At 39.4% G+C, this 24,898-nt stretch overlaps 1 protein-coding gene across 1 annotated transcript in view; it reads right to left on the bottom strand.

Annotated features, from left to right (window-relative positions):
• Positions 1 to 24,898, bottom strand: part of LOC307120017 (SH3 and multiple ankyrin repeat domains protein 1) — a gene marked incomplete at its 5' end in the record, with an annotated part of 72,054 nt that overhangs the window by 37,035 nt on the left and 10,121 nt on the right. Inside the window, 8 exons of the mRNA XM_079806845.1 lie at positions 77 to 201; positions 6,111 to 6,241; positions 6,331 to 6,512; positions 7,943 to 8,009; positions 8,185 to 8,262; positions 10,171 to 10,287; positions 16,259 to 16,426; positions 21,446 to 21,597. Coding sequence (XP_079662971.1) covers positions 77 to 201; positions 6,111 to 6,241; positions 6,331 to 6,512; positions 7,943 to 8,009; positions 8,185 to 8,262; positions 10,171 to 10,287; positions 16,259 to 16,426; positions 21,446 to 21,597 — 1,020 coding nt within the window. The remainder of the gene's footprint in view (positions 1 to 76; positions 202 to 6,110; positions 6,242 to 6,330; positions 6,513 to 7,942; positions 8,010 to 8,184; positions 8,263 to 10,170; positions 10,288 to 16,258; positions 16,427 to 21,445; positions 21,598 to 24,898) is intronic.

Below are 24,898 nucleotides of genomic sequence, written 5' to 3'. Positions count from 1 at the left end.
AGAAAATGTAAGATTTATCATGCATTTGTTTCAGATTGACTTGAAGAGAATGACATAATGAGAAAGAATCTCTGACCTTTGACCTTGTCCCCTTTGCTGAGGCTGATCTCCCGCTCACCGTGAGCAGAGTGAGAGCGTGTCGCCACAAACACACGGCCTGGAACGGCGCTGTAGAGTCTTTTCCTCTGACCGCCGCCCCCTCTACAACGGACACACAAACACACACAGACTGATAACGGTTCTGTTACTGTTAACTAAAACTATTAACATGCTAACTGTCCTCTTCCTTTTAGAGCATAAATCTGAACTTAAATGGCTGTGGTTCATAAATGCTTTGGAATACAGACCTAAGGTTTTTTAAAGACACTTAGATTATTGCAGAAGTGAACGCAGATTCAAATAATGAAAGTATAAAAATGTTATAGAAGTTTTACTGTAAAGCAGTACACACACACATTCATATATACACCGAACAGACATAACATTATGACCACTGACAGGTGAAGTGAATATCACTGATGATCTCTTCATCACCTGTTAGTGGGTGGGATATATTAGGCAGCAAGTGAACATTTTGTCCTCAGAGTTGATGTGTTAGAAGCAGGAAAAATGAGCAAGCGTAAGGATTTGAGCGAGTTTGACAAGGGCCAGATTGTGGCGACTGGGTCAGAGCATCTCCAAAACTGCAGCTCTTGTGGGCTGTTCCCGGTCTGCAGTGGTCAGTCTCTATCAAAAGTGCTCCAAGGAAGGAACAGTGGAGAACCGGCCACAGGGTCATGGGCGGCCAAGACTCATTGATGCACGTGGGGAGCGAAGGCTGGCCCGTGTGGTCCGATCAAACAGACGAGCTACTGGAGCTCAAACTGCTCAAGAAGTTAAAGGGTTAGTTCACCCAAAAATGAAAATTCTGTCATTAATTACTTACCCTCATGTCGTTCGACACCCGTAAGACCTCCGTTCATCTTCAGAACACAAATGAAGATATTTTAGTTGAAATCTGATGGCTCTGAAAGGCCTCCATTGGCAGCAATGGCACCGTTCACTCTCAAGACCCTTAAAAGGTACTAAAGACGTCGTTACAAAGTCCATCTCACTACAGTGGTTCTACAATAACTTTATGAATCGGCGACAATATTTTTTGTGCGCAAAAAAACCCCTAAATAACGACTTATATAGTGATGACGATTTCAAAACAAAGCATCATGAAGCTTCGAAGCGTTATGAATCAGTGAGTCGATTCAGCAGTTTGGATCGCCAAAGTTTGGCGGTTTGACACGCGATCCGAATCATGAATCGACTCATTGATTCATAACGCTTCGAAGCTTCATGATGCTTTGTTTTGAAATCGTCATCACTATGTAAGTCGTTATTTAGGGTTTTTTTGCGCACAAAAACTATTCTCGCCGATTCATAAAGTTATTGTAGAACCACTGTAGTGAGATGGACTTTGTAACGACGTCTTTATTACCTTTTAAGGGTCTTGAGAGTGTAAAGTGCCATTGAGCCAATGGAGGCCTTTCAGAGCCATCAGATTTCAACTAAAATATCTTCATTTGTGTTCTGAAGATGAACGGAGGTCTTACGGGTGTCGAACGACATGAGGGTAAGATATTAATGACAGAATTTTCATTTTTGGGTGAACTAACCCTTTAATGCTGGTTCTGATAGAAAGGTGTCAGAATACACAGAGCATCTCAGTTTGTTGTGTATGGGGCGGCACAGCCGCTGATCAGTTAGGAGCCCATGCTGACCCCTGACCCCGCCCAAAGCACCAACGGTGGCACGTGAGCATCAGAACTGGACCACGGAGCAATGGAAGAAAGTGGCCTGGTCTGATGAATCACGTTTTCTGGATGGCCGGGTGCGTGTGCGTCACTATCACCAGGATGCACTATGGGAAGAAGGCAAGCCAGTGCTTTGGGCAATGTTCTGCTGGGAAACCTTGGGTCCTCCATCCATGTGGATGTTACTCTGACACGTATCACCTACCTAAGCATTGTTGAGACCATGTACAGCCTTTCATGGAAACGGTATTCCCTGGTGGCTGTGGCTCTTTCAGCAGATAATGCGCCGCCACAAAGCACAAATGCTTCAGGAATGGTTTGAGGATCACAACAATGAATTTAAGGTGTTGACTTTGCCTCCGAATTCCCCAGATCTCAATCCAATCGAGCGTCTGTGGGATGTGCTGAACAAACAAGTCCAATCCATGGAGGCTCCACCTCGCAACTTACAGGACTTAAAGGATCTGCTGCTAACATCTTGGTGCCAGATACCACAGCACACCATCAGGGGTCTAGTGGAGTCCATGCCTCGACGGGTCAGGGCTGTTTTGGCAGCAAAAGGGGGACCAACACAACTTTTTGGGTCCATAATGTTATGCCTGATTGGAGTATATATATAATACTAAAATAACACTGGACAGACAGAGAAATACAGAACACAATAATAATGTGAACATGCAGGCATTAAGTTGTATCATATCCAAAGTAATAAAAAATGGTGTAGGCGGGTGACTTCGTGCATTAGAGCCAGTGAATAATGTTGGCTTGGCTTTATTTTATAGGGTAAGTTTCCAAGGATTTGCTGCAGGAATGTGATTGTAATATCTCCTTAATATTTGGATCTCATCCATTATTGAACACTGTGGGACCAAAAACCCCATACGAAATGATTATTTCTAGGATGTAACCAAATATGCAAGACCGGCTGGACCAAATGTAAAAGCACCCTAGTCTAGTGTGAATATATTCTAGATACACCACTGTAGAGACTCCATAAAATGAAGGTTTTAGCCTGATGATTGATTCTTTTGCACTGGAGAAAGTGTTTGTTTCTAACCCACTGAGTAAGAATTAACTCAGTATGGCAGCAGAGCTTTGGCCAGAAGCCTAACAGTGCAAAACAGTGAGTCAGAGCTTCTGTAATAGTACCATAAGAGAGCAACAGAAATCAGTGCTGACAGTTAACATGTAAAAAACCCCACAATGACAGAGGTAAGGGTCTAAACATGTATTAACACTTAAAATGGGATGTTTATGCACTAATGAACAGCAAATGTTGAGTGAAACCGGCTCAAATGCTGTAAACTGCACTCAGCCAGGTCACATTTCACCCCAAAAGCAAAAGCAAAAAAATAAGAAATGACATTTTGCTTAAAATATCATGGAAGCTATTTTTAAGGCCATTAAAAACGTTCATGACAATTAAGCCCATTTTCCTTTCTCATTACTGTAATGCATACAGACATTTTACTTTTTCATAAATGTGTGTATTATTTTCAATTAGAGCCTCATTATTATGATAACATAACTCAAGCTAATAAATAATTCAATCATTCAAACGTAAAATAAAAAAGTGAACGTGCAAATATGTTGATAAATATTAAATTAAACTCTCAGTGGGTTTTGGGAATCCCTGCATTACAGTAAGAAAACTGGGATAACAAAATGTGCTCGATTGTTATGAAAATAATGTTAAATAACTAATCTCAAAGCTGGGCTTAATTTGCTTAACGCACAATATAATTGTTTATATTTTCTTGGTTTGAAATGTGACCCGGAAGAGTTCCTGACAGGCTGAGATTGTTTAGCAGCGTGGAAATCAAACAACGGGATAAATTGAGAGAAAACAAATGTAATTACAACCCAGAGGCATCCTGGGAAATTCATTTATTAATTTATGACGCCCTAAGGTGATTCTCATTTCCATGGGTTTGAAGTTGGCTCAAAAAGCAGCTCATCCTCGCAGGAGTCGCTCTCGCTGAGAGGCTGATGATTGATTGTGCAGCACAGGCTGAACTGTTCTTCCCAGTCGGAGAGATTTGTGCTGTTTGTCATGATTTGCAGGGTTGGAAAGGAAGTAACCAGCGGCGCTACTAGCGTTTACGTTTCTCAATATTTCTAGGAATGAGATGCAATAATCAAACTTCACTAAAAAGTCTCTCTCTCATGTCAAGCATCGCAAAGCATTGAAATAAAACTGAAAATAAATATAAGTGATGAACAAAACTAAAAGAAAATGCTAATAATGTTTAATTAAGATTAATTAATACTTTAGTCAACATGAACTAAGAATGAACAAAACTTCTACAGCATTTACTAATCTTAGTTCATGTTCATTTCAACATTTACTAATACATTATTCAAATCAGAAGTTGTATTTGTTAACATTAGTTAATGCGCTGTGAACGAACATGAACAAACAATGAACAGCTGGATTTTTATTAACCAACATTAACAAAGATTAATAAATACTGTAACAAATGTATTGTTTAGTTCATGTTGGTTAATACAAGACTTGTAGTGTGACCATTAAAATTGTAAAGTTGCCTTGGCAATTAACTGAAATAAGTTTTAGATGAAGCAATAAAATAACTAACTGGAAATAAATAAAAACTGAACTGAAATAAAATATAATCTAAATAGTAGAAATAAATAAAAACAAAAGCACACAACAAAAATTACTAAAAATGAAACAAAAAACAAACAAAAAAAACACACTAAATAGAAACAAAAATGCCAATTCAAAATAATAATAAAAACTGTAATGGTGAAATATTATTTGGAAAATATTTTGTTCCTGCATTTTATTATTATTATTATAATTTTTCAACTCACTAGTCAATATAGCACTACAAGCTGTTTTATTTGATATATTTATGTATTTAAATCTTTTTTTTTTGTGATTTGTATTTATTTATATCATTTTAATGATGTATTTTAATCCATTAATTTTAAATATACTTTTATTAGTTTTTTTTAATTGTCTAAATAAATATGTTTTCTCTCTTGGTTTAGTGAATTGGTTCGTTCAAATGGTTTGTGTAAATGAAAATTGTTCAAAAACTTGTTTCAATTATTTATTGAGACTCAATTATATACGCTATTTTATTTATAGGTTAAAATTATATAGGTTATATATTTATATATACACTATATTGCCAATAGTTTTGGGAAGCCTGCCTTTACATGCACATGAACTTGCATGACATCATATTAAACCCTACGGAATAAGAATATGGAGTTTGCCCACCCTTTGCAGCTCTAACAGCTTCAGCTCTTCTGGGAAGGCTTTCCACAAGGTTTAGGAGTGTGTTTATGGGAAATTTTTACCATTCTTCTAGAAGCGCATTTGTGAGATCAGGCACTGATGTTAGACGAGAGTCTCTGCTCTAATTCATCCCAAAAGTGTTCTATCGGGTTGAGGTCAGGACTCAAGTTCCTCCACACCAAACTCGCTCATCCATGTCTTTATGGGCCGTCGCTTTGTGCACTGGAGCGCATTCATGTTGGGACAGGAAGGAGCCGTCCCCAAACTGTTCCCACAAAGTTGGGAGCATGAAATTGTCCAAAATGTCTTGGTATGCTGAAGCATTAAGAGTTCCTTTCACTGAAACTAAGGGGCCAAGCGCAACCCCTGAAAAACAACCCCACACCATAACCCCACCTCCACCAAACTTTACACTTGGCAGAATGCAGTCAGGCAAATCCCGTTCTCCTGGCAACCGCCAAACCCAGACTCGTCCATGGGATTGCCAGACAGAGAAGCGTGATTGGTCACTCAGAGAACACGTCTCCACTGCTCTAGAGTCCAGTGGCGGCGCGCTTTACCCCACTGCATCCCACGCTTTGCATTGCACTTGGTGATGTAAGGCTTGGATGAGCTGCTCGGCCATGGAAACCCATTCCATGAAGCTCTACACACTGTTCTTGAGCTCATCTGAAGGCCACATGAAGTTTGGAGGTCTGTAGCGATCGACTCTGCAGAAAGTTGGCGACTTCTGTGACCCTCAGCATGCGCTGACCCCGCTCTGTGATTTTACGTGGCCTAACAATTCATGGCTGAGTTGCTGTTGTTCCCAATAATACCACTAACAGTTGAGCATGGAATATTTAGTAGTGAGGAAATTGTGTGTTTCTAGTTGTAGTCAGTGTACTTTTATTTAGTGATGTTGGATGAAAAAGATGCACCAACAAACCCAGTGAACCTGCCAAATCTGAGAAGAAGAAAAAACCCTTCACAGGATTTTTACAGGATCTGCTTTAGAAAATCATCACTGCAATGGCCAAAAACCCCCACCATAGACATTTGTATGTCTCCAAACTCACCCCTGCCTCCCTCGCTGTTTTTGCTGCTTTTCCTCCTTCTCTCCTCCCTCCCTCCCACGAGATGGGGAACGGGTTCGGGCTCCGCGGGGACTGCTGGAGCTCCTCAAAGCGAAAGAGGCCCGGCGTTGAGTCTGATTGAAACGAGAGAAAACGAAAGATTTGGCGACTGATGTCTCTGCTCGTGTGTTCCCTTGATGGCCAGCAGGAGGTTAAGGGCTACCTGAGCAGGTGGCATGCTGGCGGCAGCGGTGGGCATCACTACGGGGTCCGCCAGCGTTGTCATCGTGTTCTCGCTCTTGGCTCGGAGCAGCGGGTGAGGATGCTGAAGGCCAGCCGTGATGGGTTGATTCAACATACCGTCCAGAAAGTGAGGATTGTATTTGGGAGTTTCCAAAAACGGAACTGATGGGAAAGAATAAAAGATGAAAGAAGTTACATAGAGATGGGCTCTGTTCCAAAACTTAGTGAGCTGCCTTCATGGCCACTGTCTACATAGGCAGCTGCCTTCAGAGGAACTTCAAAAGCAAGCAATTTGGAAAGAGCACACAGGCAGAAAGTTAAACAGAAAAGTACATTCGAAACACAATTCATTCAAACAGAGCTTGACTTTAGCATAACGCCGTTATTTTAATATTATATATATACTAATAGAGTATATTTTTGGTTTAAATTGTAGTAATTTTGTTATGTGCCTTCTTTTAATTTATTTCTATTTAGCCTTAATTCATTTTTAAGTATTAGTTTGATCAATTTTATTACTTAACTCTTTAACTGTCACCCCCCTTTTTGAGCATTTACGTGAAAATGCAATACCCAAACTTAAATGGTTGTAATTCATGAACCCTTTGGACTAAAGACTTATGGTTGGTCTCTTTTAAAAGAAGACACATGGCAGATTATTGCATTAAATTATATAAAAGTTATTGAAATTTAAGTTTATTGTTATAAAAATATAATAAAATACATATTATTTATTTTATTAAAAAATATATAAATTAATATAGGTTCAGAAAGTCAAAGCCAAAATTCTAACCAAGTTGATGTTAGGTCAAAAACTCAAAAAAATGAGTTTTCTGTAAGACTTTTAGCTGCATAACCTCTAAAAATCCACTAGGGGTTAGACACACCATATTGGTGATTCCTAAAGGTCCTAGTTACTTGATCTGGCAGATATTCTCTATATATAATATTTTTTTTGGCTAAATACTAGAATCAATGTTTATGTTATGAACTTTTAGCATGAAAATCAAAGTTTGAATGATTAAAAGTGTGGTTGTTGACTTTTTGTTACAAAGGTGAAAACTCCTGTAATGATACAGATTTGTTGATGCACACTCTTGTCATATATTAATCTATTACTCTTCCAAAATATATATTTTCTGGAAAATCCTCAACAAATATGTATTCTTGAGTCTTAGACCTTTCCAATGATATATAGTTTGTCATGACTAGATTAGGATGTAATAGTAATATAGTGAAGTAAATGTAGAATGTATACGTATACGGGCAGGTGACAGTTAAGGTAAACAACATTTCTCAACAGTTTTTTTAGGCTCAAGTTTTTCATCATATCTGATAAAATTGTTCTATTTTAAATCGATTAAACTGCTGTTCATCAGCCTTTTGTTTTCTTACACTGAGCTTGGCACAATGCATTATGGGTTTTGGCCTCTCTGGAAAGGACACGAGACCCCGCCTTAAAATTTGGCCCAAATAAGGTACCTAACTAGACAACACCGGTGATGTCTTAAACAGTAGCCTACATAGGCTAGATTTTGGAGGAAAGGATGGTATACTTATCGTTTCTTTCTTTCATAAAGATGCACACTCACCAACATCTGCATCATTGTGATTTTTGATGATTTCTCCCAGTTCAAAATGGCCCGACATCACAGCAACCTGTAAAAACAGCACTGCAATGAACTTTGCAACAATGCAATCTTTACTTTGAGGACTATTGCAATCTGCACTAGCTGTTGATTATTATTTCGTTTTAAATGGTTAGTACAGCAGTCAAACATCCCACATGCATTTATAAGAAGTCATGTGATTAGAACTGATAACACACAGTTACCTGGAAGGGCGTCTGACCATGTTTGTTCTTTATCTCCTTACTGGCTCCTCGGTAAAGAAGGACCCGGACGCAACTCTCCTGAATGGACAGAGGGGATGTCAATCATTAGTCATTTGACGAATTATCGTAAACTGTTGAAATTGAAACATTTTGTAAATTGAAATAAAGCTGAAATAAAATAAATATTAGACTAAAAAACTTCAAAAGAAATTAGCTAACTGAACTACAGTCACACCAAAGATGATTCAGACAGCAGATATAATGTTTCACTAGTGTGTGCAGGACACTATAGTTCATTTCTGTAAGTGAGGAGAGTAAAATAAAGTAAACTGTGACATATTATACCCAAAAAGTCTTCATACAGTGGACAATCAGTAAAACTGATACAAATTTGGGACCAAAATGATTCAGACACTTGACCTGATCATGTTTGGCTGAAGTGTTTTTTTAGGGCTGTCAAAAGATTAATCGCGATTAATCGCATCCAAAATAAAAGTTTGTGTTTACATAATATATGTGTGTGTACTCTGTTAATTATTATGTATATATAAATACACACACATTCATGTATATATTTAAGAAATATTTGCATGTATATACTGTATATACATTTATATAATCTATAATATATATAAATATAAATGTTTTATATATAAAAATAATATTTTTTTCTTAAATATATACATGCTTGTGTGTGTATTTATATATAAATAATAATTAACAGAGTACACACACATATATTATGTAAACACAAACTTTTATTTTGGATGCGATTAATCGCGATTAATCTTTTGACAGCCCAAATTTTTTTTAATGAATAACACTTAATGACAGTTGTCATGAACATGCATACAAACTCCTTCATATTCATGACATGTGTCATGTCAGTCTTAAGCACACCCCTTCAAGTAAAGTGTTACCACTTGGTCTGACACAGTTTAACTCTGAGTTCTTGTCATATTTAATATCCATTTTCTAAACTATAGCGAATAAACTGTGATAATGTGAGAAAATGTTGAAGATGTCTGAATAAATTTTGGTTTAACTTGAACTAAAACCAAAATAAATGAAACCTAAATTATAATCTTTAAAAAAAATAAAAAAAATAAAAATTTATATTTATATTTATATTTATATATTTATTTATTTATTTATTTATTTATATATATATATATATATATTAAAAATGGCATAAGCACCTAACAAAATGACCAAAAGATACAATTAAATTAAAATAAACTGAAAATATAAAATTAAATATAAAGCTAATTCAAAATATTAATATCAACTATTAAACATTTTGTTAATTGAAGTAATAAAATAAAATAAAATAAATAAATATTAGAAAGAAAAAAACAACTTTACAAATTAGAAATGTTGGACTGGCAACTAATTCAAATAAGTTAAACTTAAAACTAAAACGGAAATAAAAATAAACTGAACCTAAATTGTAATCTTTTTTTTTTTTTATAATAAAAATGAGATAAGCACCTCACCATTTTTTTTAATTAAACGGAAATAAACTGAAAATACAAAAATGAAAACTAATTCAAAATATTAATAACAACTATTAAACATTGTTAATTGATTAAAAATTAAAAATAAATTAAAAATATTAGACAAAAAATCAAAAATTTTGCTTTGGCAACTAACTGAAATAAGTTTAACTTGAACTTAAACTGAAATAAAAATAAATTGAACCTAAATTGGACTATTTTTAAAAGAAATAAAAAAATCACAAAAAAGGCATAAGCAGCTAAAAAAAATGCAAAAAAAAAAAAAAGCTAAAATTAAAATAAACTGAAAATATAAAAATAAAGCTAATTCAAAATATTATTTAAAAAAATTATAGGAAAATAGAAAATATAAGAACATTTGTTTATTATTAAAATAAACAAAAATAGCACTAAATGAAACCACGATAAATAAGATAAAACCAGCAGTGTCACGTCTGCATTGGTGGATTACTGCCGAATCGTTCATTACCTTGTTGTAAAGGGCACATATGTGGAGGGCAGTGTTTCCTGATGCATTCTGGGAAGTGGTGTCTGCACCATAGAACAGAAGGTGTTCTAAGTGTTGGGCAAATCCATGCTGGCACGCCTACAGGTGAGTGAACAAAACACAGAGGTTAAAGAAATAAGAAGAACCTCAGAAGAACAGGGGAAAACTAGAGGAACAACCCAAAGACAGCATCGTGTCATTGTTACAGTGTACTTACATATTTAAGTACTGAGGAATATTAAAGGAACACTCCACTTTTTTTGAAAATAGGCTAATTTTACAAGTCCCCTAGAGTTAAATAGCTGAGTTTTACCGTTTTTGAATCCATTCAGCCGATCTTTGTATCTGGCGGTAGCACTTTTAGCATAGCTTAGCATACATCATTGATTCTGGTCAGTCCATTAGCATCTCATTCCGGCACTAGGTTCGTGTAGTTGCAGAGAAAGTTTCAGGCTTGCATCCGACAAATTGTGTTGTGGATTTAGCTGTGTGATTAGCCATGGTTGTGTGTGTTGTAAAGCGCTGTGATAGTAAGTCGAAGGTGTAACTACCACCATGTTTCACAGAATACCAACCAATCATTGCGCCGCTGCAGCCATGGTACGGCCGCGAAGATCCGCGACTATTACGCAGGAATGAGAAAGTAGTTCCTAGCCATATAGGTGTAGAAAAACGCAACTTTTCATTTTCAGTTGGTCTTAGCACACAATGTAACTGTAGAAGAGTCAAGTTTTAAATAGGAAAAATATTGAAAGTGTCTTTGGTCATTTTTTGAATGAGATGCTAATGGACTGATCAGAATCAATGATGTGTGCTAAGCTATGCTAAAAGTGCCAGATACAAAGATCGGCTGAATGGATTCAAAAACGGTAAAACTCAACTATTTAACTCTAGGGGACTTGTAAAATGAGCCTATTTTAAAAAAAAAGTTGAGTGTTCCTTTAATTACATGTACTTACTATAGGGTTAGTTGCATGTAATTAGGCAGAATTTACTTTTACTACTATGGTAAGTACATGTAACATATAAGAAAACTAAAAAGTGTTCCTGTTTTTTATGGTTTTAGTTTACAACAATAATCCTGCTCTGCTCTCTAGATCTTCGATACTGGTCATTAAAAAGCCTATAACGTTTGTTTGAACTTCATTAAATTCCTCCTTAATGTTCTGCTCATGGGCCAGGAGCTCAGTCTTAATTCAGCAGAAATATATAATCACTGGGCTCTCAGGGTGTTGTGGGAGTCATACCATCAGATCATGGCGTGTGGGTAACTGGCAGGTAGGTGGTGGTGGTGGTGGTGAATTGGGGAAAAGAAATTGTATTCGTATTTTTTGTGCACAAGAGGTTCAGAAAAGAGAGAACTAAAAAGAGAACCTTTTGTTTAATATCAAGCAAGGACAGACATTAGAAGACGATGAATGAGATGAGAGATGAGAGATGGGTACCTGTGAACTTCAACCTCTCCAAACGTCTCTTCATGTCTGATCTATGGAGAGAGACACAGAGAGAGAGAGACAGGGGAAGACTATGGGCCGTGTCTGACAGTTGATTCAAAAGCACCTAGACGTTGTTCTCCATTTGTTGAAGGCTTGTATGTGCTTAACTGCGATTGGATGGTAGGGATTCATGTAGTTTCAGGTGCATCTGTGAGTCTCATGAGATTGGTGGTGTTGAGTGTTGCTAGCAATGCACTATCACTGTTGTGCTTGAAGCAGAGCACTTAACTCCGGGTTTCTCCACAGGGACGGGGACATGAACTGTACTGTAGTAAGTACTGGAAGATGTTTCGGATAAAAAACATCTGTTAAATCGGAGGTTCTCACGGGTTTTTACATCAGCCCTGACACAACAATCTTGAATTTTGATAGTTTCACACTGTTCTTTTAGTATTGTATAATATTATAGATATTTTGAATTAGCTCTAATTTTCAGTTTTCATTTATATTTTTAGTTTGTTTTAGACATTTTATTCTGTGCTTTTGTCATTTCTCATGAAATGGATTGAGGTTCCTTGAGGTTGATTTATAACGTCATGGTTTTATTTTATAAATATTCGGAAAAAATTATCTTCCACCTTCACTCTGTCTGAAATGATCCGTTTTTAAAGCTACACTGTGTGATATTTTCCCCCATCTAGCGGTTAAAAGGTATATGACCATCCAGTGAATATTAGTTTCTGTTCCTCTCAATTCCGATTTCGTTTTAACTCCTACGGTGGCCGATTTAGTCCAAGATTAATATGGCTTCCAGTTCGACCTCGTCCACATTCGACACGGTGCCATCGAGTGTTAAAACGCGAAAGGCGAAGCTTGAATTCACGGGTATGTCCCTCTTTGGCTAATGTACTTTCAAGATGGAGGGGCAACATGGCGACCGGCATTCGAACCCCTCACCCGTATGCATTTACAATGGCATATTATAAACTTACGAGAATACTTTATTACTTGAAAGAAGTAAATATACATTAATGAGCACATATATTTGAAAGAACTAAGTGTTTTTAGCTAAGAATAAACTAAAAAAGTTACACAGTGTAGCTTTAAGACGCGGCTCCTTTAAAGGGATAGTTCACCCAAAAATGAAAATTAGCCCATGATGTACTCACCCTCAAGCTAGTCTAGGTGTATATGACATTCTTCTTTCAGACAAATACAATCAGAGTTATGTTAAAAAAATTTCCTGGCTCTTTCAAGCTTTATAATGGCAGCCCCAAATTTTTTTATTTGAAGCCCAAAAAGGTGCACCATCCATTATAAAAGTGCTCCACATGGCTCCGGGGGTTAATAAAGGCCTTCTGAAGAGAATCGATGGGTTTGTGTAAGAAAAATATCCATATTTAACATGTTATAAAGCAAAATATCTAGCTTCTGGCGGACCGCCTTCCATATTCAACTTACGGAAACGTGACGTGTGACGTCGGCTGTATCGTAAGCGTTTTTGAACTGCGAGAGGCGCTATTAAACTTGCAGGATGTTTCAATGGTGCAAAGACCTCCTACATGTCAAAAGATCAGGGCAAACTTGATTTCTCATGTCATGACACCTTTAATATTTCTGTTTAACTTTAATTTAATTTAATTGTCTAGGTGCTTCAATTTTAGTACTTCAACTTAGTTAGCTGCCAAGGCAACATTGCAGTTACCGAAAATTATTTTTAATAGTTTTAGTTTACAATAACTCTGCTTGGGAGCCAATAATTTACTAGTACTTTGGTACTGTACTGAGTTTATGCTTTCCTGTAGCTTTAACAGTAGAGCGTGGCGCTAGCAACGCCAAGGTCATGGGTTTGATTCCTAGAGAAAGCAAGAACTGACAAAATGTCAAATGTGTACTTAAAACGTCTGCCAAATACATAAATATAAATGTTATGCATGTCAACAACAAATGGTAGCAAGAAGCATTTCTCCTATATTTTAAAAACTAGAAGCCCAATTCATTTTTGTTTTAGTTTTTAATTTTTTTAAAATGTTTTTCTTGTTTGTAGTTTGTTTGTTTTTAGGACATTTTGTTGTGTAATAGGTTAAAGGACAAAGGTTGAGGAATCCCATCATTTGACACCTGATGATTGGGGGAAAACATCTTCAACAGAGGATAAACAGAGTCTAGATGCTAACGAATACAGACACTCAGTAATGACCAGGATGAAACACATGATGTCTTGAACATTGGGGGGGGGGCCAATTTTTATTTTTATAAAGCATAAAGAAACAGAACAGTGAATGAAATTCTAGGTCTAATTCTAGTTGGGAAATAATCTTTTTGGGACTATTTGCAAACAATATTTGCATTCATTTGCGTCACATATATTATTAGTCCAGAGATTCTTCGTATTAGTGAATGAATACATAGATCTGCTGGTTATATTTGAATTGACCGTTCGCAAAGACCCGCCCCCTTTAGTTACTGTTGCTATGTCCAACAAGCCATGGCGCTCTCACACCACACACATACATGGCGGAGCAAAGAGGACACTGACAATACGCCGACAGACAGGACAGAGCAAGTTACTTTTGATATGAAACAAAGTCTCAACTTTAAAATTTTAATTTTTTTAAAGAAATTCAAAGAATAAATAGCGTTTTGTGTCTCTTTAATGTGTCATGATCGCAGTAGCGCCTCAGTTAAAGCTGCTCGTGAACCGATCGTCTCTTCCTTCTAGTTCAATGATAAGCATGAAATAAACATGAATAAACACTAAAAGAAATGTTGTTTCAATCACGGAAAGACGTCAGTACACACCGTTTTTCAAGTTCAAGTCCACCGACGTTAATCTACTAACTCTCCTGACTGCTTTGTCGGACAAAACGGCAGATTCGACGATGTGATTGGTTAGATCGCCTGTCAATCAAACTTGTGGCGAAGGGTGAATTCCCCAGTGTTCTGGTGGTAGAACTTTTGTAAACGGTGTCAAAGGTTCTGGGTTCTAATCCGATTTTTTTCAAAGATGTTCATCAATTATTGTATATTAAGAGCAGGGACATGTTTGTGTGCATTTTGTTTTGTGATTTCACCGGAAAGAATAGAGTCTCTCTCCGCAACGGCATTAAGCGATAGATTGACGTGCTCGTCTGTGTGTGAAGACGAGCCAAAAGAGAACGTAAACCCCGCCTACTTTGATTTGATTGGCCATCTCAGTCATTTTGACATTGACGAGCGCTGTCAGACCACTGAGGCAAACCACACTAAAATTGAACTTTTAAACCTTTTTGTCATCCTAACAACAACATACAGAGCACTGCATAATGAAGTGCAGCAGAGCAGTGCAAGAATTTCAAATATTGGGGGGGGACAATTTGGCCATTTTTCTAATTATTGGGGGGGGATTGTCAATGTCTTAATGTCCCCCCTCAATGTCTATGGTGGTTACAGCCCTGATGTGCAGGTGTTTGGAAGGGCAAAGAGCATGAGACTGACAGGAACGAGTTCAAATGTCGTTATTCAAGCACCTTTTAAAATTCAAACATTTAAAAATTACACATTTGAATGCTTAAGGCTATTTCCAGTCATCTAATGTAGCCAAATGCACTTTTTTCTATTACAATTTTAAAGGGTTAGTTCACCCAAAAATTTTAATTCTGTCATTAATTACTTACCCTCATGTCGTTCGACACCCGTAAGACCTCCGTTCATCTTCAGAACAGAAATGAAGATATTTTAGTTGAAATCTGATGGCTCTGAAAGGCCTCCATTGGCACAATGGCACGGTTCACTCTCAAGACCCATAAAAAGTACTAAAGACGTCGTTACAAAGTCCATCTCACTACAGTGGTTCTACAATAACTTTATGAATCGGCGAGAATAGTTTTTTTGCGCAAAAAAACCCTAAATAACGACTTACATAGTGATGACGATTTCAAAACAAGGCATCATGAAGCTTTGAAGCGTTACGAATCAGTGAGTCGAATCATGATTCGGATCGCGTGTCAAACTGCTGAAATTTGGTGATTCAAACTGCTGATTCGACTCACTGATTCATAACGCTTCGAAGCTTCATGATGCCTTGTTTTGAAATCGTCATCACTATGTAAGTCGTTATTTAGGGTTTTTTTGCGCACAAAAACTATTCTCGCCGATTAATAAAGTTATTGTAGAACCACTGTAGTGAGATGGACTTTGTAACGACGTCTTTAGTACTTTTTATGGGTCTTGAGAGTGAACCGTGCATTGAGCCAATGGAGGCCTTTCAGAGCCATCAGATTTCAACTAAAATATCTTCATTTCTGTTCCGAAGATTAACGGAGGTCTTTACGGGTGTCGAACGACATGAGGGTAAGTCATTAATGACAGAATTTTCATTTTTTGGGTGAACTAACCCTTTATTGTGAGCAATCAAAGGTGTGCAACAGGACCACGTTCTGGCCTTGGAAAGAGAAATGTAGGGATGCTGATTTAAAGTGGAAATTTAGCAGCCGCGTGGAGAAACGAAAAGAGAACCAAAAAAAGAGAGAATGATGTGTGAATATAAATAAAAAGCGACTGAAACAGACACATGCATGCACACATATACACAAAGAGTCCATAATCTCAGATATAATCATTCCCTTGTGTTTAAGACTGTAAGTGACGCACACCTGGTGGGACTCGTCCCAGCCGTTCTCATCTCTGACCCCCAGTTGTGCTCTATAGTACAGCAGAGTTTCACAACAGGACGTGTCGCCCCCTGTCAGCACAGAATGGTACAGCGGCGTCAGACCACAGCGGTCTCGGTAATCTGGAGAAGCACCCAAAGACAGCAGAGCCTGAAAGACGGGAGGAAAACGCAGAGTTATGCACATTAAGATTTACAAGTAAACCCCATTAAAGACAAACAACTCAATATTATCAGTGTGTCAACATACATTTATCTGGTCATGATCATGATCTCAAGACAAAGGAACTTTGCTCAAATGACAACTGATATGACTTTTAGGTGTAAAAATTACTTTAAAGTGCCCCTGTTATGCTTTTTCAGATATTACATTTCATGTAGTGTATAATATAGCTGTCTGTGAATGTAAAGGGTAGAAAAGTTTCAACGATCAAAGCGCAGATACATTATTGTCTCCCAAAAGAAAGAGCTGATTCTGAACTGGCTGAAACGAGTCGACAGTGATTCCACTCTCACTTCCTGCTCAAACCTACGTAGGTTTGTAACACATTTGCATAATGCAAGCCTATGGTTTTCATTGGCTGCCCGCAAACAACATCTACTTTGCCCCGCCCTCAAACACTGTAGTTGTAGCTGAGACTGAAAGAGTTTGGTTTGTGTTGTTTCTGTGCCCCCGAAATCAAATCCACTTTAATGCACTTCCAAAAGATGAGGACTCGGGCTCGAATTGATACGGTAAAACCGATGCCATCTTTACTGTTCGTATTACTGCGTATCAAGTGCTGAGAAAGAGCAGAAATTCCGATATGGCAATGGCCGTTTGATTTTCGGACACAGACTTGACCAATCATAACAGACTGGGCTGTCTGACCAATCAGAGCAGAGTAAACCAATCGCAACAGACTGGGACTTTTGGCCAATCAGAGCAGAGTAGACCAATCACAACAGACTGGGCCATCTGACCAATCAGAGCAGAGAAGACCAATCACAACAAACTGGGACTTCTGGCCAATCAGAGCAGAGTAGACCAATCGCAATAGACTGGGACTTCTGGCCAATCAGAGCAGAGTAGACCAATCACAGCAGACTGGGACTTCTGGCCAATCAGAGCAGAGTAGACCAATCACAACAGACTGGGCCATCTGACCAATCAGAGCAGAGTAGACCAATCACAACAGACTGGACCATCTGACCGATCAGAGCAGAGTAGACCAATCACAACAGACTGGGCCATCAGACCAATCAGAGCAGAGTAGACCAATCACAACAGACTGGACCATCTGACCGATCAGAGCAGAGTAGACCAATCACAACAGACTGGGCCATCTGACCAATCAGAGCAGAGTAGACCAATCACAACATACTGGGCCATCTGACCAATCAGAGCAGAGTAGACCAATCACAACAGACTGGACCATCTGACCGATCAGAGCAGAGTAGACCAATCACAACATACTGGGCCATCTGACCAATCAGAGCAGAGTAGACCAATCACAACAGACTGGGCCATCTGACCGATCAGAGCAGAATAGACCAAACACAACAGACTGGGCCGTCTGGCCAATCAGAGCAGAGTAGACCAATCACAACAGACTGGGCCATCTGACCAATCAGAGCAGAGTAGACCAATTAAAACAGACTGGGCCATCTGACCAATCAGAGCGGAGTAGACCAATCACAACAGACTGGGCCGTCTGACCAATCAGAGCAGAGTAGACCAATCACAACAGACTGGACCATCTGACCGATCAGAGCAGAGTAGACCAATCACAACAGACTGGGCCGTCTGACCAATCAGAGCAGAATAGACCAATCACAACAGACTGGGCCGTCTGACCAATCAGAGTAGAGTTGACCAATCATAACAGACTGAGCTGTCTGACCAATCAGAGCAGAGTAGACCAATAAAAACAGACTGTGACTTCTGGCCAATCAGAGTAGAGTAGACCAATCACAACAGACTGGGCCGTCTGACCAATCAGAGTAGAGTTGACCAATCATAACAGACTGAGCTGTCTGACCAATCAGAGCAGAGTAGACCAATAAAAACAGACTGTGACTTCTGGCCAATCAGAGCAGAATAGACCAATCACAACAGACTGGGCCGTCTGACCAATCAGAGTAGAGTTGACCAATCATAACAGACTGGACCATCTGACCAATCAGAGCAGAGTAGACCAATCACAACAGACTGAGCCATCTGACCAATCAGAGCAGAGTAGACCAATCATAACAGACTGGACCATCTGACCAATCAGAGCAGAGTAGACCAATCATAACAGACTGAGCCATCTGACCAATCAGAGCAGAGTAGACCAATCACAACAGACTGAGCCATCTGACCAATCAGAGCAGAGTAGACCAATCACAACAGACTGAGCCATCTGACCAATCAGAGCAGAGTAGACCAATCATAACAGACTGGGACTTCTGACCAATCAGAGTAGAGTAGACCAATCGCAATAGACTGGGACTTCTGGCCAATCAGAGCAGAGTAGACCAATCATAACAGACTGAGCCATCTGACCAATCAGAGCAGAGTAGACCAATCACAACAGACTGGACCATCTGACCAATCAGAGCAGAGTAGACCAATCACAACAGACTGGACCATCTGACCAATCAGAGTAGAGTAGACCAATCACAACAGACTGGGCCGTCTGACCAATCAGAGCAGAGTAGACCAATCACAACAGACTGGGCCGTCTGACCAATCAGAGTAGAGTAGACCAATCGCAATGGACTGGGCCGTCTGACCAATCAGAGAAGAGTAGACCAATCGCAACAGACTGGGACTTCTGACCAATCAGAGAAGAGTAGACCAATCGCAATAGACTGGGACTTCTGGCCAATCAGAGCAGAGTAGACCAATCATAACAGACTGAGCCATCTGACCAATCAGAGCAGAGTAGACCAATCACAACAGACTGGACCATCTGACCAATCAGAGTAGAGTAGACCAATCACAACAGACTGGGCTGTCTGACCAATCAGAGTAGAGTAGACCAATCACAACAGACTGGGCCGTCTGACCAATCAGAGTAGAGTAGACCAATCACAACAGACTGGGCCGTCTGACCAATCAGAGTAGAGTAGACCAATCGCAATGGACTGGGCCGTCTGACCAATCAGAGAAGAGTAGACCAATCACAATAGACTGGGACTTCTGACCAATCAGAGCAGAGTAGACCAATCACAACAGACTGGACCATTTGACCAATCAGAGTAGAGTAGACCAATCGCAATAGACTGGGACTTCTGACCAATCAGAGTAGAGTCGACCAATCGCAATAGACTGGGACTTCTGGCCAATCAGAGAAGAGTAGACCAATCGCAATAGACTGGGACTTCTGACCAATCAGAGAAGAGTAGACCAATCGCAATAGACTGGGACTTCTGACCAATCAGAGAAGAGTAGACCAATCGCAATAGACTGGGACTTCTGACCAATCAGAGCAGAGTAGACCAATCACAACAGACTGGACCATCTGACCAATCAGAGTAGAGTAGACCAATCGCAATAGACTGGGACTTCTGACCAATCAGAGAAGAGTCGACCAATCGCAATAGACTGGGACTTCTGACCAATCAGAGAAGAGTAGACCAATCGCAATAGACTGGGACTTCTGACCAATCAGAGAAGAGTAGACCAATCGCAATAGACTGGACCATCTGACCAATCAGAGAAGAGTAGACCAATCACAACAGACTGGACCATCTGACCAATCAGAGTAGAGTAGACCAATCGCAATAGACTGGGACTTCTGACCAATCAGAGAAGAGTCGACCAATCGCAATAGACTGGGACTTCTGACCAATCAGAGAAGAGTAGACCAATCGCAATAGACTGGGACTTCTGACCAATCAGAGAAGAGTAGACCAATCGCAATAGACTGGGACTTCTGACCAATCAGAGCAGAGTAGACCAATCACAACAGACTGGACCATCTGACCAATCAGAGTAGAGTAGACCAATCGCAATAGACTGGGACTTCTGACCAATCAGAGAAGAGTCGACCAATCGCAATAGACTGGGACTTCTGACCAATCAGAGAAGAGTCGACCAATCGCAATAGACTGGGACTTCTGGCCAATCAGAGAAGAGTAGACCAATCGCAATAGACTGGGACTTCTGACCAATCAGAGCAGAGTAGACCAATCACAACAGACTGGGCCGTTTGGCCAATCAGAGCAGAGTAGACCAATCACAACAGACTGGGCCGTCTGACCAATCAGAGTAGAGTTGACCAATCATAACAGACTGAGCTGTCTGACCAATCAGAGCAGAGTAGACCAATAAAAACAGACTGAGCCATCTGACCAATCAGAGTAGAGAAGACCAATCACAACAGACTGTGACTTCTGGCCAATCAGAGTAGAGTAGACCAAACAGAACAGACTGGGCCGTCTGACCAATCAGAGCAGAGTAGACCAATCACAACAGACTGGGACTTCTGGCCAATCAGAGTAGAGTAGACCAAACAGAACAGACTGGGCCGTCTGACCAATCAGAGCAGAGTAGACCAATCACAACAGACTGGGACTTCTGGCCAATCAGAGTAGAGAAGACCAATCACAACAGACTGGGCCGTCTGGCCAATCAGAGCAGAGTAGACCAATCACAACAGACTGGGCCATCTGACCAATCAGAGCAGAGTAAACCAATCACAACAGACTGGGACTTCTGGCCAATCAGAGCAGAGTAGACCAATCACAACAGACTGGGACTTCTGGCCAATCAGAGCAGAGTAGACCAATCACAACAGACTGAATCGTCTGACCAATCAGAGCAGAATAGACCAATCAAAACAGACTGGGACTTCTGGCCAATCAGAGCAGAGAAGACCAATCACAACAGACTGGGCCATCTGACCAATCAGAGCAGAGTAGGCTCTCAGAAAGGCGGGGTTTAGAGAGACTGAATCCTTTATCAAACACTATCAGACGCTGTGGGGCAATAGCTGATGCTGTAATGGATATTATGAGAAAATGAAAGTGTGTTTTGACATTTGATGCATGTAAACCTGTGGAAGGAGACTCCAAAACAAAACAAACCTTTAAAATAGCATCACAGGGGCACTATTAGAGAGAAAAAACAACTTATCGCACCTCAAAATATGTAAATGCATTTTGTTCAATCGTGCTGTGAATGAACTGCGTGTGTTTGTACCATCAGTGCAGATTGGTTGTGAGCTCGGACTGCTTTGTGGAGGGGTGTGAGTCCGTCTCTGGACCTGAAATCCACATGAGCTCCGTTCAGCACCAGAACACGAATCCCTTCCACGCTCAGACTCCCCTGAACCGCCAGAGTCAGAGGCGTCTCTGAGAGGCAGAAGGAAAGCGGACATTACAGCTTCACTGAAGAAGAGCAGCCAACATGCTCAACGTCCACATGGCAAACATGGTTAGAAGTGACCAATGAGCTGCAGCGTTACGGTGACATCACACTGAATGAACGTCACATCAAATAAAAAGCCTCCGTTCAATGTAAAAGCAGGACAGGTGATGAGAATAGACTCAGAGGAACATGATAGGCTCTGAGTTTAAGGTCAATGAAATGAGACGATTCTGACAGGGCAACACAATGACGCTCATCCGAACTGAAAATGTCAAATGTTTAAACATTCTCCATGCAATCTACATCAGTGGTTCTCAATCCTCCTCACACCCTCCGCTCTGCACATTTTGCATGCGTCTCTTATAAGTTCGTTCAATTCGACAGAGGTGGACAAAGTACACAACTCCATTACTTGAGTCAAGTAAAAGTACTATTGGTTAAATATTACTCCATTACAAGTGAAAGTTGTAAAGATAGATTTTTACTGAAGTAAAAGTACAGAAGTACTTGCTTTTAAAAGTACTTAAGTATCAAAAGTAAAAGTAAACGCATTATTATTATTGTTGCATTGTTGTATGAATGCACGCTGTTCCATCATGGTGGATTACGCCAGTCATGCTCCATCTGACATGCTAGCATATCTTGAACTCATTTAAATACTTGTTTAGTTACAAAGCTCTTATCAAAGTCAAAATCATACTAGAAAAGAAAGGTTTCTACATTGTGTTTATTTGACAGGATTATGTAAAAAACATTTCTGAAAGGACTTCAGTTAACAACTACGCTTTCGCATGCTAACTAACATCACTCTCGAACGTTACCGATGCGTTAGCGCTGTATCCACAAGGCTATCGCAACTTGGCGGGTAAATCTATAAAAATCATTTGACCAATGATACTTCATACCAGTGTTAATTTTGACAGCAAATTTTGATTTAGTTTTAGTCATTCTTTTGACTATAACATTTTAGGCATCTGAATTGTTTTAGTTTTAATTGACTATAATAATATTTTAGTAGATTCAATAGACTAAACTTCAGTTTTTGTGGTCTGGCGTCTGAGAGGCAGCTTTCTGTGTGCACTTCCGTGTCGTCGCACTTTTTCAGATTTATCCACGTCTGCTCTTCTGAATTGTAACTTTTAAGTATGGCCATGGTTGCGCGCACTGTGTCTAGGAACTGCCGCCTTCTATTTTGCCATCAATTGATTAGTTCAAAAAATACTTGGAAATCATTGAACTTCATGTGATCCTACAAGAGTGATTACTGATAGGCTGTCTGAAAAAAAATAAAAAATAAAATACAAAACAATCACGTTTTAAAGAAGAAAACAAATCATACACTGACTTTCAAAGTGGCTACGACTTTCTACTTTGAGAGCCTTGATAGAAATGTAGTGGAGTAAAAAGTACCATATTTGTCTTTCAAATGTAGTGAAGTAAAAGTCATAAGTTTCCAGAAAACATACTACTCAAGGAAAGCACAGATACTCAAAAAGTGTACTTAAGTACAGTACTCAAGTAAATGTACTTAGTTACTGTCCACCTCTGCAATTCGACCGCAAGTGTCCAGGTTAGTGGACTTCACCATCGCCATCATGAGTGACATTTCAATCCCAGAGTAGCGCAAGTGTTCAGTTCAAAGGGCACTGCTAATGGGAACATCCATACATCACTTCACCAGAAATGGAGTGGGACATTTGTGTCTAGCACTTGAAGAAGTTATAAAACAAAGGCGGTAAAAAAAATTGTGTGAGTTTAATTAGTTTTAATTAGTCACATGTGTGTTTTGTGCGTGGTTGTTTGCGGATATAAAAGTGCGTTAGACGTTAAAGCCCCACTGAAATCAAAAGTGTTTTAGCTTTTAGTATGCTATTGAGCTTAGATCAGGCTCAAAAAATCAAACCTGACCCTACCCGAACCCGTGCACGTTGTGTCTGAGCCCGGCCCGACACATTAAAGGGATAGTTCACCCAAAAATGAATTAATTAATATCTTACCCTCATGTCTTTTGACACTCGTCAGACCTCCGTTCATCTTCAGAACACAAATGAAGATATTTTAGTTGAAATCTGATGGCTCTGAAAGGCCTCCATTGGCTCAATGGCACGGTTCACTCTCAAGACCCTTAAAAGGTACTAAAGACGTCGTTACAAAGTCCATCTCACTACAGTGGTTCTACAATAACTTTATGGAGTGAAGAGAATAGTTTTTGTGCGCAAAAAAACCCTAAATAACGACTTATATAGTGATGACGATTTCAAAACAAGGCCTCATGAAGCTTCGAAGCGTTATGAATCAGCGAGTCGATTCAGCGGTTTGAATCGCCAAATTTCAGCAGTTTGGCGGTTTGACACGCGATCCGAATCATGATTCGACTCATTGATTCATAACGCTTCGAAGCTTCATGAGGCTGTGTTTTGAAATAGTCATCACTATGTAAGTCGTTATTTAGGGTTTTTTTGAACACAAAAACTATTGTCGCCGATTCATAAAGTTATTGTAGAACCGCTGTAGTGAGATGGACTTTGTAACGACGTCTTTAGTACCTTTTATGGGTCTTGAGAGTGTAAAGTGCCATTGAGCCAATGGAGGCCTTTCAGAGCCATCAGATTTCAACTAAAATATCTTCATTTGTGTCTGAAGATGAACGGAGGTCTGACGGGTGTCGAACGACATGAGGGTAAGTCATTAATGACAGAATTTTCATTTTTGGGTGAACTAACCCTTTAACTGTAATTATGAGCCCGAGCCTGATTTAAACCCAACCATTTTTTAATACGTGGGCGTTCTGACAAGAATGAGTTCACACTCATTATTTTGAAAGAATTTCAGTAAAATATCCAAAAACCACTCGGCCAGTGTTATATATTTTGTTCAGTTGAGTATTTACAATATCGCAAATGTTTCCAACTATTTGTAAATCGTGAGAAATTGCTATTTTACCCGAGGAACCGGGACGTGTGAGGGAGTCGCCTGTCGATGACATCATATCTGCGTTACCCTCGGTTTTCGGTTTTATTCTGTAGAAACGCTTTACTCTCACTGCAGTGTGAACAAGTGTCATAGCAGCCGCTGAGTGAACGCACAGAGTAACGTCATAACATCATTTTCAACACACTCAGATGTGTCTAATATGATAAACTGAGCTGCGCTACCTCATACTCATGACCGGAAAACCGGAAATGGCGCCCGTGACTGTGGCATAATAAAAGTCCTGCTGCTTGTGAGGTGTGTGTTGCGCTCTTCTCATTAACAGTCACTCCAGCGGCCTTGCTCAGCTCCACA

Source organism: Gobio gobio (assembly GCF_949357685.1).
Source record: "Gobio gobio genome assembly, chromosome: 23".
Lineage (NCBI taxonomy): Eukaryota > Metazoa > Chordata > Actinopteri > Cypriniformes > Gobionidae > Gobio > Gobio gobio.
Note: the sequence above shows the minus strand (reverse complement) of the source record. Positions and strands in the feature narration are given on the sequence as shown.